The sequence below is a fragment of the Myotis yumanensis genome, unplaced genomic scaffold (genome assembly GCF_028538775.1).
Source record: "Myotis yumanensis isolate MYYU_CA2020_CCGP unplaced genomic scaffold, mMyoYum1.0.hap1 SCAF_13, whole genome shotgun sequence".
Lineage (NCBI taxonomy): Eukaryota > Metazoa > Chordata > Mammalia > Chiroptera > Vespertilionidae > Myotis > Myotis yumanensis.
The window spans coordinates 30,454,477-30,473,748 of NW_027223764.1; the positions used below are offsets into that span (position 1 = coordinate 30,454,477).

At 35.4% G+C, this 19,272-nt stretch overlaps 1 protein-coding gene across 1 annotated transcript in view; it reads right to left on the bottom strand.

Moving 5' to 3' along the window:
* PCDH15 (protocadherin related 15) overlaps positions 1 to 19,272 on the bottom strand; it is a 632,895-nt gene that overhangs the window by 356,175 nt on the left and 257,448 nt on the right. Inside the window, exons 4-5 of the mRNA XM_070432784.1 lie at positions 8,352 to 8,512; positions 43 to 198 (exon numbers count right to left, since the gene is read on the bottom strand). Of these exons, the coding sequence (XP_070288885.1) occupies positions 43 to 198; positions 8,352 to 8,512 (317 nt within the window). The remainder of the gene's footprint in view (positions 1 to 42; positions 199 to 8,351; positions 8,513 to 19,272) is intronic.

The window sequence follows — 19,272 nt, forward strand, 5'->3', positions numbered from 1 at the left end:
TGTATAAAAAAGGACACAAAGAGAGAACATTTAGAAACTGACCTCATTCACAGTGGCATAGTAGCTTTCATGCTTGAATGTGGGTGAGTTGTCATTCCTGTCTCTCACCACGATTCGAACTTCATGGTAGATAACAGTGCCCACTTTTTTGTTGACACACTGGACTTGCACCACGATGGAGTGTATGTTCATTGGTGGCTGCAATGCAGAAATTGTACATTTTTTAAAAAAACCTTATTATTATTGCTGTCAAAGCACTTATTTAATAAAATTTTCTATGCTTGTTCATTTTTACATGATACTAATCTATACAAATTGGCCCAATTTGTACTATTTTAAGAACAAGAGAAAATGATTAAGATGACTTCATGTTCAATTTTGTGCCTCAAAACATAGTGTCTTAAATAACATCATGCTCACAATTAGACAACTGGTGATAAATACAACCACAAAATTAATGATTAGATTGGATGGGATAAATCAAATTTTGATATGAACTTCTAACTTATAAAAATGATATGTTAACGATAAAATTCTTGGGGAAGGAATATTTAACATTTGTGTCTATATTTTTACTAAAATATTATATGTTGATATCTGATAAAAATCAAAATGTAGATAAGCAAGAGAATCCATTCACAATTCAATCAAACATACTCATTTTTTACCTTTAAATGATTATTTTTCTAATCTTTCCACCTCTCTAAATATATATCATTATACACATAAACATACACAGAATGAATATCATATATACCAAATTTATAAATATAGATTTACTATAACATCTTGTGTGTACTACTATGAAACTACATTATATAGTTCAAGAGTACTCCACTTTAAGTCTATAGCGTAATTTTTCTAATTAAAAACTTATAATGAGATGTTTTATGTTGTCAGTTTTTATCATTATAAATGATACTTCAATAAACATTCTATACCTAAATATGTACTAAATTTATTAATTATTTCTATGATAAATTTGTTGAGGGAGAAAAGTTTCCCCAAAGGGGACCCCACTTACTCAGGGCCCAGAGCTTAGGGCTTGCAGAATTGGGATGCACACCTGCATCTCTTTGATTCTAGAGTCAAAGGTTTAACACTAAAAATATGTATCTTTGTGATTTTAAAAATCTTTTCCAAGCTCAAAAAATTCCCCCCTTAAATATATCATTTTCAGAATGACCTGTTCTTATACCATCTAAAGTACCATGTCTCCAGCATGATCACTCTTTTCTCAATCTCCCTTCACTATTTATTTTTCTTTGTTGCATTTTTCATCCACCACTCGACATAGTACATATTTTATATATTTGTTTTAGTTGATCTCCCTACCATAAACTAAAAGCTCTATAAAACCTGGAGTGTTGTTTCAGTCCTGGCTACATCTCTCTACACAGGCACCAGCACTGTGCCTAGGACAGATGACTGTATACCTGAGTCTACTTGGTTTTCAAACTTAGTTCTATAACGGTATGATCTAGATGCAAAAGGAACATCAAGTTTATATACCGACACTGTGAGTGGGCTGCTGGAAAAATAATACTTCATATTCATTGATCATATCAGATGCAGAGATAGGTGGATTATAATAAGCACCATATTCTGGGTGAATAAGATGTGAAATCTGAACACTTTCAAGTATGTGTTAAAATTTGAGGATGTTTAAGCTAAAAAATACAGTATTTGCTAGACGTCTGAATGGTTGTTGTGAAATGAACTAGGATCTTTTAGTTTATTCATTGCAGTCCTAGAGAGCTGAAATAAGAACAATGAATAAAAAGTTTTACAAAGTATATGTTTTCAATGTAAGTAGCTGTTTTCTAGTAATCCATAATGGTGCAGAATAGAATAGACTATCCTATAAAACAAGCTCCATCATTAAAATTTGCAATCTTGAGGAGAATAAAAAGATTTTTTGATAAGACTAGAGCTTCAAAGTTTTCAGGAAATAATTTGAATTAGACGACCTCTTTACTACCGATTTTAAAGTGTTTGCTTTATTGGCCTGCATATTTCAATCGTAAAGTAAAAAACAATAAATACCTGTACTATTAGCCTTTGGCACACCTTTTGGAAGACAATCAGTTGAATCATGTTCTCCTAAGGTTATTTGTCTTCTAAATATTGCAAGAGAGACCTATAAAAACATTTCATCTCAACCTCTAATTCTATGAGTGGAAGCACTAGGACAGAAAGGTCACAATCTTTGCAAGTAGAGGATCAAATGCGTGCTGCACGGAGCCCACTTAGTCCTATAAGTGCCCATAAATTAGACATACCCAGGTCATCTGGAACTCTTGTCACTCTCAATTTCAGCTCCCCATGCAACTGTTAGTAGTATGGATAGAACTTAGCGTATAATAAATTTCAACCATAATGGATCATGTTGAAGCCAAGAATTCCCTGCAGCTAATATATAACACACATTGTAATCTCACATTGGAATAGATTCTATTCTGCTATTTAAGAAGGTCATAAATATATCAAGTGTAGTTCTACTAAGTCCATTAGTGAGAGTTTAGGGAATCCAAACTCCTTAGGAATGAGTTAGGGAAATGGTGGTTTTTCTTTCATAACTGGTGGGAAAAAGTAAGTCATGGCAATTTTATTTTCTCTAATTCTCTTAAGTTGCTTCATTCATTAAACAAAAAAGAAAAGAGTGTGTATGAATTTAGGGGGTAATTATTTAAAACAACTAAAATTTATACATTCATAGACATGCCAACATTTCTCCCAGTTTAAAAATGAATGTTTAACATAATACTTTGAATGTATATTTGCATATTTATATCTTTGTGTATAGGTTTTGATACACATAAATTACAGGGATAATAGGTAACAACAGTTGATGGGGGTTATTTTTTGAAAAGTACAGTTGAAGTAGAAAGTAAAGGAATAAAACTTTCTAACAAATATGTATGAACTTTGTAATTTGTAAAAAGACAAAAATAGAAAATAGTGTTTGGAGTTTTTCAGGAAACCACTTAGGATTCAACATGCACAGTGAAGTTTATTATAGTGAATTTATTGATGTTACGGTATTGATTATAGCACACATCTTCAATCTAAGGGGAGTTGAGTTTTTCTAGAAATGATGTTATTTGATGGGCTAAATAATTTAGAGGGAAATAAGTTTTTAGCAAACCTGTATAAGAATTGATTTTATTTCTCATAAGGCAAAGGCAAAATGTATTCAATTCTCACAGGAATAAAAGGTTTTTGTCAAGATTTTTCTTTCTATGTATTTACTATCTTCACAAAATGAAAAATCTCATTGAAATTTTAAATTACTCACTATTTTAAAGCCTCTATTGACTTGAGCTTTCTTTTTTGATATGTTTACCACCAGGTTTATATTATTTTGCAATTAAATGAAACTAATTTCCAGTTGTGATTAGATCCAACTTTTCCAGCAGCAATAATCTATATTACACACATACCAGATGGACACTGGGTTGAGAATTTTTAGAAAAAAGCATTTACATCTTGATTTAAAAGAAAAATAAAAGCCCTGAAAGCAGCAGAAAGATAAATTCACAATTCAAAAAAAAAAAAGGTAATACAGGACAAAGTGAAATGCATTGAAATAAGAGGTTAAATTAAGATTTATTTTCCCCCAATTCACATGAATATTACTTCCTGTTTTGAAAAAGATGGCAGGTAACTAAAATATAAAGAAATCATTAAGACTACAGCAAGTCATGGCTGATATGGTTCAGTGGTTGAGTGTCTACCTATGAACCAGGAGGTCATGGTTAGATTCAGGTCAGGGCACATGCCCAGGTTGTGGGGCACGCAGGAAGCAGCTGATCAATGATTCTCTCTCATAGCTGATGTTTCTATCTTTCTCTTCCTCTCCCTTCCTCTCTGAAATATATATATATAAAGTTACTCCAGTATGATATGATATAAAAGTTCATATATGGTAAATAATCATTCCTTCTCTTAGTTCTGTTTGGAAATACTAATTAAAGATATAAGATTCTCTAATAATTTGAAAATTAAATAAAAGAAGAGTATTTACCCAAGGCAAGTTCTGTAACCTGAGCTCTGTGCAATTTCGGTAGTTAGTGAAACTCTTGAAATTGCAGATAATTTATTGATGTGCAAATAAACTTTTCCCTGAGAAATGAGTTCATAGATTTGATCAGAATACTGACTAAGTGCTCCACCTCCCAAAGATGAAGTCTTACTGACAAATCTATACGTCAAAAAGTGCATTCAGCCTGTTACCATTCTTTCCTTGACTCTTGGAAATCTAATGCTGGTGAAATATTCCTTAATGATCCAATATATTCATGATATGAACATTTAACAGTTTCTATACATCAGGTTGTCTTTTTTCCCCTTTTATGGTGGCTCTTTAACTTGATGGCCTCCATTACCAGCTAGCAGGTCTGAACTTGACAGTATTTTACACTCTTCTTATTCTTCTGGCACCTGCTACTACTTCTACTCAATTTATTCTACACTACATCAATACTTCTATTTCTTCTACGTGACTCTTCATACTGTTTTTACACTTACACTTCTAACTCTTAACTTAATTCAATTCACACATTTATTCAAGAAGAATTCTCTGATATTAAATAACAAGTTTTTGGCAACCTGGCTTCCTTATTAATTGGTGGTGTGGGCTTCATTTATATTATCTAGATTAAACTGTCCTCATGAAAACACCGTGTACACCAGAACAGTGGACCAGTGAAATATGTTACAATAACAATGAAAACAGCAATAGCAACAAAGTACAAAAAAAACAAAAAAACAAAAACATTGGAGGGCTACCATGTCCCGACCCATAGGAAGCCTCAAGTCCTGTGTCTATTCTAATTCAGGTTTTGTAAGTCCAACCACCAAAAGAAAGTGCCTGTGCAAGATGGTGATGTTAATTCTTTGGCATGACTTTATTTAACTATACAGGCTTAAATTTTCATATTACTAAGGTTTAGAGCATCTTCTATTCAATGTCTTGCCATTATTTCAATAAGTGCACTTGCTAAATGGTAAATACGTTGCAAGTATGTATGTGAGCAGGTCTTTTTTTTTTTTTCAAATGCACAGATTTTCCTCTGCAATATTCATTTTACATTTAATATTCTTAGATGACCTAGTCTCCATCATCTTTAACTAATTTTAATTAATTGTCTGCTGACAGCACTTCAATTTGCAAACTATCTTTGCAAGTTTAACTTGACCATAGCTTTCCTAATTCAAAATAGCATTTTAAATGGAAAGGAACTTAATGTTCATTATTATGTTAATGAACCAGTCTGGATTTTTCTTTAAATGATATATGTGCATATTTTTGCATTGTTACTTTCAGGCCAAATCAATTTTAAGTGTATTCCCATGATGTAGATTCAGTTTCGCCAATGTTAATAAATGATGCCCGTATTAGAAATAACAAAAGTAATACTAAGAAAACAGATATTTATCTTGAAAATAATAAAATTATTGGTAAATCATTAAAATTTAAACAGTTTTATAGGCTGGAGAGATGGAAGACTATTTATACAGAAGGATGCCCTTTCTCTCTACTCATAATTCAGACCTATTAGTGTGATTTTAATATAAAAAATAGGTTCCCAAAAGAAAGTGATTTAGTAGTGAACCAGTAATTATCATAATCAGCTGTAAGGTGATTTAAAATATATATGTTTTTATTGGTTCCAGAGGAAGGAAGGGAGAGGAAAGAATCATTGATTGGCTGCCTACTGCACGCCCCCTATTGGGCATCAAGCTCACACCATGGTTAAGGGCCCTGACTGGGAAGAGAATCATGACTTCCTGATTCATGGTTTGAAGCTCAACCACTGAGCCACACTGGCTGGGTTATAAGGTGATTTTCTAAAGGATTCAAAATATAAAATGACAGTGGTCTCAAATAGATAAATATTCTATAATTCCCTTAACATGTTATAAAATTCATGTAGCTTGGATATGGATGTCCCTAAATAGGGCCAGTAAAGGAGGCCTGTGAGTAATGCAGCTGGGGGTGGGGGGAATCTTGCAGTTTGCCAATCTGTGCCATTGTCCAGATTGGTTTTATAAAAGTAGGATTTATGATAAGGTAAATTAGGAAGATACAATTGAGGATAGCAGATGTCTTTATTCCATTTACAACTTCTTAGCCACCCAGCCAAAATTGTACACTGTGGTATATAATGCATGTTGCTGTGATCAAAGGACATAGTGGGAGCTGTGAAGGGCCGGGGGATGGGGGCAATTAAGAATGATTTATTGTCCCTACGTTGAGCCCAACAGTTCTATTCCTATTCTCTACTGCTACCCACATTTCAAATCTGCCACCACTGCTCAATTATAGCTAAATTATGGATCTCCCAAAGTATACAAAGATACCCACGTATACAAAATGTGCAAGTATACGAAGACAGCCCATCCTGGTGGGAGAATCCTATGCATTGCCCACCTCACCACAAACTTTTAGAGACTCTGAATTTTATTTTTTTTTAATAATTTTTATTTCTTAAAGTATTACAAAGAGTATTACATATGTCTCCTTTTTTCCCCCCTTTGACATTCCCCCGGCCCCTACCCCCCGCCGCCCCCGCCCCGTGTCTTGTGTCCATTGGTTAATCTTATATGCATGCATATAAGTCCTTCAGTTGGTCTCTTAATCCCCCCCCCCCCCCAACCCTCCCCAGGCTTCCCACTGTAGTTTAACATTCTGTTCAATGTTGCTCTGCTTCTGTATCTACCCCTGTTCATCAGTCCATACTGGTCCCCTTTATTTGTCCCAACCTCACTGGAGTAGTCTCAACCTCACCAGGGCCGTCTGAGCCTCACCAGGGCCGTTTCAACCTCACCGGGGCCGTCCCTACCTAACGGGGGCCGTTTCAACCTCACCGGGGTCGTCCCTACCACACCGGGACCATTTCAACCTGACCGGGGTTGTCCCTACCACACCGGGGCCGTTTCGACCTGACCGGGGTGAGACTCTGAAATTTAGATGTGACATAGGTTAGGGATCATCTAGTCTATACCATATTGTAAAGTGGATCATAAATCCTGAATGAGGTGGTGAGATAATTCAGGTTCCCTGAATAGCTAATGTTTGAATTTCATAAACTAGAAAGTTTGGAGTAGGCATGTTCAGATATCCTCCTTGAGTTTCCCCAAGGTCCTGCACATTACTGCTAGTCCTGAAACCCCTACTCCCCCAATACTCTTCCCTGCTCACAAGACCGAACTGCTTATGAGAATAAAGTTACATTAAAATAAATACACTCAAGTTTTTAAACTGTTTCAGAGATGAGCCATTCAATGACTTTGGTAACTGAGCTGTTCTTAATATAGTGCTACTTAGGTCGTGCTGCCTGAGAATGACTGGACGGGAAGGATTCAACAGGAACATTGCCAGGAGCCCTGTGCCCACCTTCTTTTAGCTCTTTCACAGCTCCACAGGCACATCACCTCAAACTCCTCGCTCAACCAATGCTTGGTGCTGGTAACAGCAGCCGCCCCTTAGTGTTCCCACCAAACTCTCTGTCCTCAAGTCAACACTTAGCTGCATGTCCACCCCTCACCCTGGATCATGACTGTGTTTATCCTACTTTTCCATGGTTACCACTCCTTTATTCTGAACACTCTAGCCCAGGGGTGGGCAACCCCTGGCACGCCAGTAACTTTTGCTGGCACGCAAAACCCTCTCTTATAATCTTCCATTTACAATTGTGAATCTTTGTTCTCAGTGATGAATTTTGTTAAGTCTCAAATAGGAGTAGCCTGATGGATGAAAGTAGTAACTCGTGCATATTTCTGAAGGTCACGAACTATAAACCTGATGTAAAATCTCTGTCATCAGTGAGGCAGCAGCAAAAGTCCCACTGATAATATCAAACGGAGTCATAAATTTTTCTGTTGGACTATCAGTGTACATTAAAAAATAAATGTATTTTTCATCATCATATACTGTGTTTTTGTCGCTCAAATGAATTTTATTATTTCTTCAAGGCTCTTCACATATGTACACCTTAAGAGATATCAAGTAGGCGTAACATGTTCTCAAAAAATTAGGGTTGGCACGCAGAAGAATTTTGAGTCAGAGATTTTGCTGGTTTTGGCATGCACTCATAAAAAGGTTGCCCACCCCTGCTCTAGCCTCTTGTTCAGAAAATATGACGAGCTTCCAGGATGACAGATAAAAGATATAATGGTTCTCTCAGACACGGATGGCCCCTCCCTTTGCTATTTTTTAAGGAGCTAAAAAACAATTTTTGTTGATGGACACGAAAAGTAAACTCAAATTATATAAAGAAAATTTGATACCATATCAACAAACACATGCAGATACGTAAAGTATAATAAAGAAAGGAATCACTAACATCTCTATCCAGAACTCTGCCCGTGCTGTTCAGGAACAGCATCTGCTTTATGGGATCCAGCAGCACCCAGTAGTCCACGTTGTCCTTTAAAGAGAGCTCGATGGTGGGGTCTGGTCCCCCAGCAGTCCCCTTGATCAGCATGTTATCCACTATAATGGTACCTGGGAACCAAGGAAAGTTATTTGAATACATATTCTCCTTGTATGCATTCTTTAACAAAGACAATATGCTAGCTGACTTGCAAATCTATTTTTTAATTAAAAAAATTAACTGTATATCTGGCATGATAGGGAAAATGCCCTGTTTCAAAAAGACAAAAACATAAAACTTTTATTATACTACTTATAACTGTTATTTGGGGAGATGAGGTTGGGAGGCGGAGATTCAAACACTGAGTGAGTTTTATCATCCATTTCTAATTTACCTTTAACAAAGCAATCGGTTGCCCTCCCTGTCCATCACTTCCCACAGGAGTTACCACTGAATTTTATCCTGAACAAAAGGAAATGCCTGTAATAACAGAGGCTGGTACTTCAGTTCACTCAGTATGACTGCTGATAAGAAAGAGAAATCCCCAAAATAAGAGAATGGAAGAGAAAAAGCAGTTACCGAGTATCCCATGGTGAGAACTGCTTATTTTTTCTTTTATCTTAAAGCAAATCTATAAAACATAAATCTTAATGTGAAAGACAAAATTAACATACTGACACACAATAGAAGCCATTCTTCTTTAAGACTTGTCTAGGGTACCTGACTGGAACACACACTCTTCCAATGTAACATTTCAATGCTTGCTTTCTTAGAATTCTTTAGTGGGCTGAATTGTAGACATTTGTTGAATGAGAGCTGAAATAGAGTGCATCTCTAATCTTCCCTATTCTCTTAAAGAGTCCATGAATTTTACAATTTGAACACAATCAGCACTGATGCAAATCAGGTCTCATGTTCTTCCCCATCCAGCAAACAAAAAAGCAATATTGCTTAGGGAAACCAATTTCAGCTGATCCATTTTTACTAAACTTATGGCATATAGAAGACATGTGCCTATGCAAATAAAAATGTACCCTCCTAAAGACATTAAGATAAATGGCATATATCTAGAGAACTCATGCCCTGGGATAGCATACAAGAATATATAGATAATCCATAATGTTGAATCTAAATTGAAAAAAATAATCATGCAAAATGTATATGTTGCATTTTCTTACAATAAAAAATTGGCCTAAATTTTATATCACTGCATAATTGCAAATAAAAGGGTGGCCCCTTTACAAGATTTTCTCAGCAAATAAATAATAATAATAATAATCTATAAATTTATAATATTTCTTTCTCATATTATTTCTAATGAGCTTCATCTACCTAGGAAATGCTGAAGCAACCATTGGTCTCCTATAATAATAATCTAAATTGAGGATTTTCAGCCACTGTGCTGTAAGAAATTTTAAAACATGCATTATCTGACTATTTAGTCAAGGGCACTGACCTTTTTTTTCCCTTAGGTTATCAAATAAAAAAATTGACAATAGTCTACACAACAATAGTTGTCTGATATGAATGAATCAAAATTATACCAATTTTTTTGGTCAGATCGGCAAATTATAATATTTTTTGGTGTGCCACAGAATTTAAGTAATTAGTTCATGTGTGCCATGACATTTTAAAGGTTGAAAATTGCTGATCTAAATAATGTTTAAATATGCATACTGTCATGAACACATACTTTTCTAATTGGCAGATTATTTTTTCTACTTTTACACATACTAGTACATAGAAACACACACATATGTATATGTAAAGTGAAACTTATCCTTCTATTTTTCTGACCAAAATGGCAAACAGATAACCTACAGATAATACATACAAAAGTTCAGATTAGATAATGATGGCATTTTCTGATCTACAAATACTTTTAAGGCCTGATACACACTCGTCTACAAATACTTCACACATTAACCTTTGAAAAATTATTTAGTCTGTATTTCAATATCTAATTTAAAATTAGATGGGATTCTTTCTGATAAAAAACACACAAAGAAATCTACAACAGTTAAGTCAACTAACATTAATATTTGTCTTGATTCAACAGTACATAACAGCAGAACTTTCTACAGTCTATACACCACACAGCCACATGAAGAAAAGGGGTAATGAGCTCTCCTTTATAATACAGATACATTACAACCAGCTATTTTAATCACTATTAAATCATTAAAACTAAAACACTGTATCTTGACATATATTATTTAATGATATTTTTAGTTTCATAGAAATGATCTAAATATGTTTTCTTGCTCTTGCCTTTAACCCTGTGTTCTTCAATGACTGAAACTCAACTGTAAATGTTTCCAGCACCAGTGTGTTGGAAAAGAAAGATCTCTGCTTTTCTTTCAGTAAAATACTCTATTCACATTGTCAAAGATCTTTCAAGATTTTCATATGCCATGTTACTCCAGATTAAAAGTTTGGGTAAGAGATAGAAGAAAGCACAACTAAGGCCAACATGATGCTGGAGGCAATAGCTTTTAAAAAATGAACATGGGTGTTGACTCTGGCTTGCCTGAACAACCCTGTCCTCATTCTCCTCTCAGAACAGTAGGAGACACCAAGCTAAAGTTCACTTTAAGCGATGGGCTTTTTCAAAACTCTATTTCCACCCCAGCAGGGGGACTGTAACTTCCCACAGGTCCAAGGATTTCCAGATTTGGTAGTTGATGTCTGAGATAAAGCTGGTAAGTAGTTGTCCAGCAGAATATCTGGGCACAGAAAAAGAATGTGGCCCCCTTGCCTCCTCTCTATTTTGAAAGCTTCCCTTTTTTCCATAAGACCTTTTGTTTCCATTTTAAATATAAAGACACAGATAGGTTAAAAATAAAAGGATAGGACACACTATGCAGCACTTAGAAGAAAGTTGCATGACTCTTTTATCACAGAGTAAATCAGAACAAGGAATATTATTAATAACGAGAAATATTTCATGGAAATAAATGGATAAATTAATCAACATGTGTTAACCCCAAAGAGACCTATTTGCTTAGTCTCTATGATGAAAGTCAGAGATAAATGCTATGTGTGTTATAGAAGCTATTTTAAATCGCCAAAACTGAATTTCTATAATCTGTCGTTACTTGGCACTTTCTTATTTAAGGTAGAGGTTGGTTGTTCAACTTGAATTGATTCACTATTAACCATAAATCCAATTGAAAGTTATTGTCTAATTTTTATATTTAGCTTATTGGCACTATAAATAAGTTAAAAGTTGTATAAGCTGAATAAGGCCATAAGAAAACTATGATTTTGCAATTATAACTCTTAATAACCTGGTACTAATACCCAAGAAACTACTATTAGTCTTTTCTGCATAGAAAAACTGTCGAGGGTTGGGGGGCAGGAGGGAGGGGGGTAAGAGATCAACCCAAGGACTTGTATGCATGCATATGAGCATAACCAATGGACATAAGACACTGGGGGGGAGGGGAAGCCGGGTATTGTCAAGGGCGGGGAAAAAAAAGGACACAATACCCTTTGTAATGCTTTAAGCAATAAAAAAAAAGAAAATTAAATTTAAAAAAAATAAAAAATGCTAAAACTCAAAAATAAAAAAATAAAAAAAATAAAAACTGCCTCCAATTAAACAAACAAACAAACAAACAAAAACACCCTCCGTTTGATAAATACCAGAAAGTAAAAGAATAGATTCTTAATTTAAAATTGCTCTATTTCACAATCGGATAAGTTCACCAATATTTATAACAATTCTTGCACGGTGTCATGGTAAAGATTAAGCGTCACCCAGCCCAAGTGGATCAGTGGTTGAGTGTTGACCTATGAGCCAGAAGGTCACACGTTTGATTCCCAAAAATCAAAGTCAGGCACATGCCACAATTGCAGGCCAGATCCCCAGTGTGGGGAGTCTTGGAAGCAGCCAATCAATGATTCTCTCTCATCATTGATGTTTCTATCTCTCCCTCTTCCTCTCCCTTCCTCTCTGAAATCAATCAAATATATTTTAAAAGATTAAGCTTCTTTGCCAAAAGAAAACATTTGGAAAGCTGGTCAAGTTGATAGGCACTCAAAGAAGAACTTAAAATAATGCTAGATGCGGATATCAGCATAAACAAAAGAGGGTGGTCGGAAGAAGAAGAAATTTTGAAGAGTGGAAAGATCAACACACTTAGACAAAGGTAGAGAAGGACGCATATTGGGTCACAAGTTTGAATTATTGTGGGGTAGGCTTTGTGGTGGGACACTGGACTGAGAAGTTCTACCTGAGTGTACTATGGAGACACCAGCAAGAGGCGTCAACTGAAGTGGTTAGACTGGGACTTGAATTTTCCGGCAGGCATCTTTGTGTATCACCCCAGATTTGGGAGACTCTCATAAACTAAGACCTAGGGCAGCGGTTCTCAACCTGTGGGTCACGACCCCTTTGGGGGTCAAACGACCCTTTCACAGGGGTCACTCAAGACCATCGGCAAACACGTATATAATTACATATTGTTTTTGTGATTAATCACTATGCTTTAATTATGTTCAATTTGTAACAATGAAAATACATCCTGCATATCAGATATTTACATTATGATTCATAACAGTAGCAACATTACAGTTATGAAGTAGCAACGAAAATAATTTTATGGTTGGGGGTCACCACAACATGAGGAACTGTATTAAAGGGTCGTGGTATTAGGAAGGTTGAGAACCATTATCTAGAGCGTTCCAACCTTTTTCAAAATGTTTAGTTATGTCAAAATGTTCATGAAGATGATTGTTTAAAAATATATATATAAAAACAAACAAGAATAAAGCTGATAATAGATGTCTTGTTCTCTTAAAGCTAATGAGCCTAAGTTTTTAAAATTACAACAGCTTTTATAATGCTAAGTTTACCCAAATTATACTATTTAGTTATCAAAGAGTTATTCTACATTGCTGAAGCAGCTTTTTTGGTCAAACCTCAGCTTAGCAAACTACATAGGTTTCCTCATTTCTACTCTGTTGTATACACAACTTATATGTGGGATCATACTTCTTTATCTGTAACCCCAAATTTTACGCCTATGTTTAGACTAAAGAGAAATTCTTGCTTATGTAAATCAAAAGGAATTTATAAGTGTGTGTGTGTGTGTGTGTGTGTGTGTGTGTGTAAGAGAGAGCCTAATATTGGGGGGAAATATATCTTAGTACTTAGAAAAATGAACCTGTGTACTTACTCACATTATTTATAACAGCTTTGAACGACCCTTTCACAGGGGTTGCCTAAGACCATCGGAAAACACATATATAATTACTTATTGTTTTTGTGATGAATCACTATGCTTTAATTATGTTCAATTTGTAACAATGAAAATACATCCTGCATATCAGATATTTACATTACGATTCATAACAGTAGCAAAATTACAGTTATGAAGTAGCAACGAAAATAATTTTATGGTTGGGGGTCACCACAACATGAGGAACTGTATTAAAGGTTTGCAGCATTAGGAAGGTTGAGAACCACTGATTTAGAGGAAAACAATTTGTCAAAAATGTATAGTTAATGTTTGTGTCTTTCAATATAGTAAACGTATCCTCAAATAGCCGTAAAAATAATAGCTACATGGGAGATGGGTAATAGGTGAAGGTAAAACTTAAAAACAGTTGCAGGGTGTTGATCACTATTCAAAGTCACTGGGGAAGCCAAGTAATGGGATTGGGGTTCAACATGACATTCAATTTACATTGCATATATTTAAAATTTTAAGGCTCCTCAAGGGAAAAGTATGTGTTGTATAATTTTGTTACAATACTGGATCCTCTTGCTCTTTAATATTTAAAGAAGACTTATAAAGGTGACTTCTCTTACTTCCAGAAAAATGGGACTGCAATTATCTAATGTGTCACTATGGGAAACAGTCATCTAGGATTATTTTTTTTTCCCCTGAACCTTAAATTATCTTCCAATTTCTTTCGTGAAGGAACAAATAGAAAACTCGCTTTCTAGAGGATAACGCTAAATACTTTCCTTCACTGTGTTTAAAAATAACTCACATGCAGGGTGCAGATGATGTCTTATTGAGCTGTACACTTGAAACCTGTATGGTTTTGTGAACCAATGTCACCTCAATAAGTTCAATTAAAAACAAACAAAAAACTCACCCATGCTTATCTTCTCTGTATATGAAGATACATTATGCAGAGGTTTTCATGATGTTTGCAAGATGAAGGTATTTTTCTATAATATACAATTTCCTCTCTTAAAAGTACTAGAGATGGCTATTGTATAATGTCTAAATATATAGTGATTACATATGTAATTTCATTACAAATAATAAGGATGGTTATCCTATTTCTGTAAAATATGCACTGGTATCATTTGTTGTAAAAATAAATGTTGTAAATTCAATGTTAATAATTTTTCTAACATATTTTATAGTCCAAAGTGATTTTGAAAAGGAAATCTGTTATTCCCATTACTTTTGACACAATGTTGCAGGTTACTTAGACTACTGATACCACTATATATGAGACAAATGGCCAAATGTCAGCCTGTGACAGATGCAGCTGATGCTGTGGATAAGCTCATACAATATTTATTCCAAACACCCTCACTGCATATGTCCCTGACATGCAAAAGCTGGGAAACTAAAATATACTTAAAAGATTCAACTGCAGCCAAGATCTATGTATGATTTAAGTTACCCTGACAGGATGCTCTTTGCATAAGACATTGTTCAGAATGACTTATATGAGGAAAAGCTGATGTTACACATCCATTTCTGCAGATGTGGATCATAGCAGAAATGTATGGTTCTGGAGTCAGCAGCTGTGGCAGTAGCTCTCTGTCTCCACTCCTCTGGATCATCGTAAAGTCAGAATTTCCCATGGCAGGCCAGGTATGCAGTAGGTGTGCAACCTCCAAAACAGAGTCCACCTGTTCTGCCTTTTCAATACTCTGTGAGCTTTTTATACCACTGAATAAGCCCCTTCTGCTTAAAGAAGCTAGAGTGCATTCTTGTTTTTTATAGCCATGATCACTGACCAATATTATAGGCTGCTGGGAACCAAGATCAACAGTAATTAATATAAATGCAAGAAGTCCTGTAAGAAGGCTGAATGGGGCTTTTTGATATTCACAGGGAGGAATATCTGCATTTTATTACCTACTGCTGACTCAATGGCCTAAAACAAACTCCCCCAACCTGATAATCTTACTGTTTACCAAACGTCACCTTCCATATGTCTGTTTGCATTTCTGAAAGGCAATTGTGTACTCTAGTAAATAAAAGCAGATGGGAACAGAGACTCAGTGGAACTTGGTCCCTTGCACCAAGATCACAACTGGTTTCCCCCATAATTTCCAAATTTGTATTTCTTGTCTTGTGTAATTAATTTGCGCATCAGCCCTTTCTCCAAGTCTTTGAACCCGAGGCCACAAGGGCCGCGGCTTAACGATAGACTTCACATAAAATCATTCGTTTGAAGATGAGTAACTAGAAGTAGAAGAGTTTTTTTCCTAGGAACACATGATATGAAAGAGAGTCAGCAATCTGGCCAAGATTTTGATTTCCAGGAATTAATTACCTGCTGCTGTATGCATTACCAATAACATACTCAAAACATTATAATGGTAGTTCAGTGGTTGAGCTTCAACCTATAAACCAGAAGTTCACGGTCCGATTCCTGGTTGGGGTTTCAAACTTGATCCCCAGTCTCGAGTATAAGGGAGGCAGCCTGACAATGACTTTCGCCATTGATATTTCTCTCTCTCTCTCCCCCTCTCCATTCCTCTTTGAAATCAATAAAAATATGTTTTCCTAGAAAACACGTTATAATGGCATTTACTGCTACAATTACTCATAATATGTTCATTCGTTAATATTGCTGCCTCTCAGAATCAGGGAAGGAATGGATTTGAAGAAGAGTTTTCTGCCTCCATATCTAGTTCTGGTTTAATATATACACAGACTTAAAGGGGGAAAATGAGCTCATCTTTTATTTATTTATTTATTTATTTATTTATTTAATGGCTTAAAAGCACATCACAGCCTCTGACTTATCTTTTTTAACAAAACAAGTCAGGATGCAGAATGATCTTGACTTTGAATTTGGCCACAACTTCATTTATTTACTTTAGCCTTTGCTTGACTGTGAAGCTCTGAGAGCTAGAGTTCAAATGCAATTGTGCGTTTAAAAAAAATACTTATCTGGGTATATTCTAGCAGAGAACAATGGGTTTATAATAATTCGTGTAGGTATTATAAAAGCTTCTGAAATGCTACCATTTATGTAAATAATTGCACAGAAATGCCCTTCTTTTTGAATAAGTTACTCCAAATCCTGTTTTTATCTATGTCCAAATAGTCTCATTCACTTTTTGATGAAAATCACAATATATAAAATTTCTAAGGAAAATGGAAACAGGAGGCCTCCTGAAGATACAATATAACATGATTACCTTTCATTTCAAACCCTGAAGGTAGGCTCCTGCATGTTCGGCTAAATGTAAATTTTAGTGAGGATTCTATTAGAAATGCAAAGGCAACAGTCACATTCAAAAATGGCAGACACACTGTGAGCAAAGAAGACAAATTAATGAGTCGGGTTGAGCTGGCAGTGTTGAAACAGGGCTCTGATTTGCTGCTCAACAGTTGGCTCCTCAGGCTTCAATTACCGGAAAAGCTGGAGTAATACTGCTCTACAGTATAACGAGTAAAACTTGCAAAGAAAACATATAGAGTCTGAGTGTGTGTTGTATGTGAGTTTGTGTTTGTGTGTGCATGTGCACATATACTATGGAAAGCTTTGAAAGTTATTCAAAGTCAAACTTTTGGAATTATCATGAAGTTCATAATATAGGCTGATCTATGCTGTTTGTATGAGTAACAGGATTCTAATAATAGAATATTTAACAATAAAAATGATTGCATTTCAATTCTATAGGTCCTACCACACTTCAGAATTGAGGTACTAGACTCCTTTTTTAGACAGATTTAAACACCAGTTTGCAATATATATTCCAGAATATTTTTAGTCAAAAAATCAAATTGAAAGAATTATAAATGATGTTAGAGTTTCATTGTTTCTTTTAATACAATAAAGAAGACCAGTATAACTACAATGCATAGGTTAGAAAATATTGTTTAATACTTTAGGATTTATAATCAGACTCCTGGGTTAGAATCATAACCCTGCCTAACCGGTTTGGCTCAGTGGATAGAGCGTCGGCCTGCGGACCGAGGGGTCCCGGGTTCGATTCCATTCAAGGGCATGTACCTTGGTTGCGGGCACATCCACAGTAGGGGATGTGCAGGAGGCAGCTGATCGATGTTTCTCTCTCATCGATGTTTCTAACTCTCTGTCCCTCTCCCTTCCTCTCTGTAAAAATATCAATAAAATATATATTTTTTAAAAAGAATCATAACCCTATTATTCACTAGCAATGTGATACTGAGAAGGTTACTTAATCTCTTTACCCATGGTGTATAGATTTATACACTAAAAATAAAATAATCACACATACATGTACATCCCATGGCAGTATAACTGGAACTTAATAAGTGTTGGCTGTTACTATCATAAAAATCAGTATATTTGTGAATAGCTACCCATACATTTCATGTAAGACTTGGTGATAAGTAAATTCCTTGATTAGAATAACTTTATCTTACTCATTTCTGGGTCCCCAGTATAAAAAAAATGCCTGTTACATAGTAGTGGCACACAAAGCTTTGTTGAATTGATATGACTCATCAGAGAGACCAATATTGAGTCCACCATGGACATATCCTCAGGTACCCTCATTACTTGGACTAGATTATTTATCTCATTTCTTTTATTGCCCATTCCTTCTACTTCAGCTAATAGCAGTAGAGGGAGTATATTCATTGACCATCCAGCTCTTTGATGCCAAAGCTTGTGTTTATTATTTTCTAATAGTTACCTGGGATATGATTGAAGTGACCGAAGAGAAAAGCTATAAGTTGAAAAACAGAAGAGTGTGCCTTGGGGATTAAATGCATGTGATCAGAGAGAGACTGGGGAACTCAGAAATGGTTTCTGTCTTCTAATATAAAAAAATTGCCTTCTGATGAATACTAGCAACACTGTACAGTTATTTCTCCCTAACCGTCAATTTCCCTTAAGCAGAATTTTACTAAAAACAGCTTTATCCTGCTGGGGATAATCAGTACAAGTGGCAATTGGGGGATGAAGAAAGAAAGAGTAAAAGCAGATGGCAGAACAGGAGTGCAGATTTTTATCACCAAGCCTTGAAAGAAAATAAGAAATTTGTGGTAGAGCAAATGTTTAACAGGCCCCCTGTGGCTCTTAGGAAGGAGAGAGCAGAGGTGTGCTTAGGAGGTATGAAGAGTCTGACTCTGTAGCTATTTCTCCAGAATCCTAAGGGAATAAGAGGTACAAATCAACCACTCTGAGTTATAAAATAAAACTATTAAATTGAATCTGATCAGAAGAATTAAACTCAATATGCATGTTGCCTACACGGAAATCCTGACAAACCTCTGAGCAAACAACAGGGGATAAGTACAGAGAAAATAATTGAAGAAAGGTGTGGAATTAAGACATGCATAATGTTACTTTCACATTTTAGTTACTTAGTATGTTGGCCATTATGCTTTATTTTAGAAAATAGCACACACACACACAACACACAAAATGGGTTCTTGGGAGGTCTCCCTAAAGCCTACTATAATGGAGTTTCTGTTATACTTTATGAGAGATGCCAAGGAGATTTTGTTTAAGCTTAAACCTCAAGGGGAGTCAGCCAGAACATTTGGGGAAAGGATATTTCTGGGAGAGGAAAGAGCTGGAGTACATGTTATAAGGCAAGAATGAGCCCAAGATGTTTGAGAAACAAACAGACCACTTTGCTGGAGAAAAGTAATCCAGAGTAGTTTAATTTCATGGGGGCAAGTCA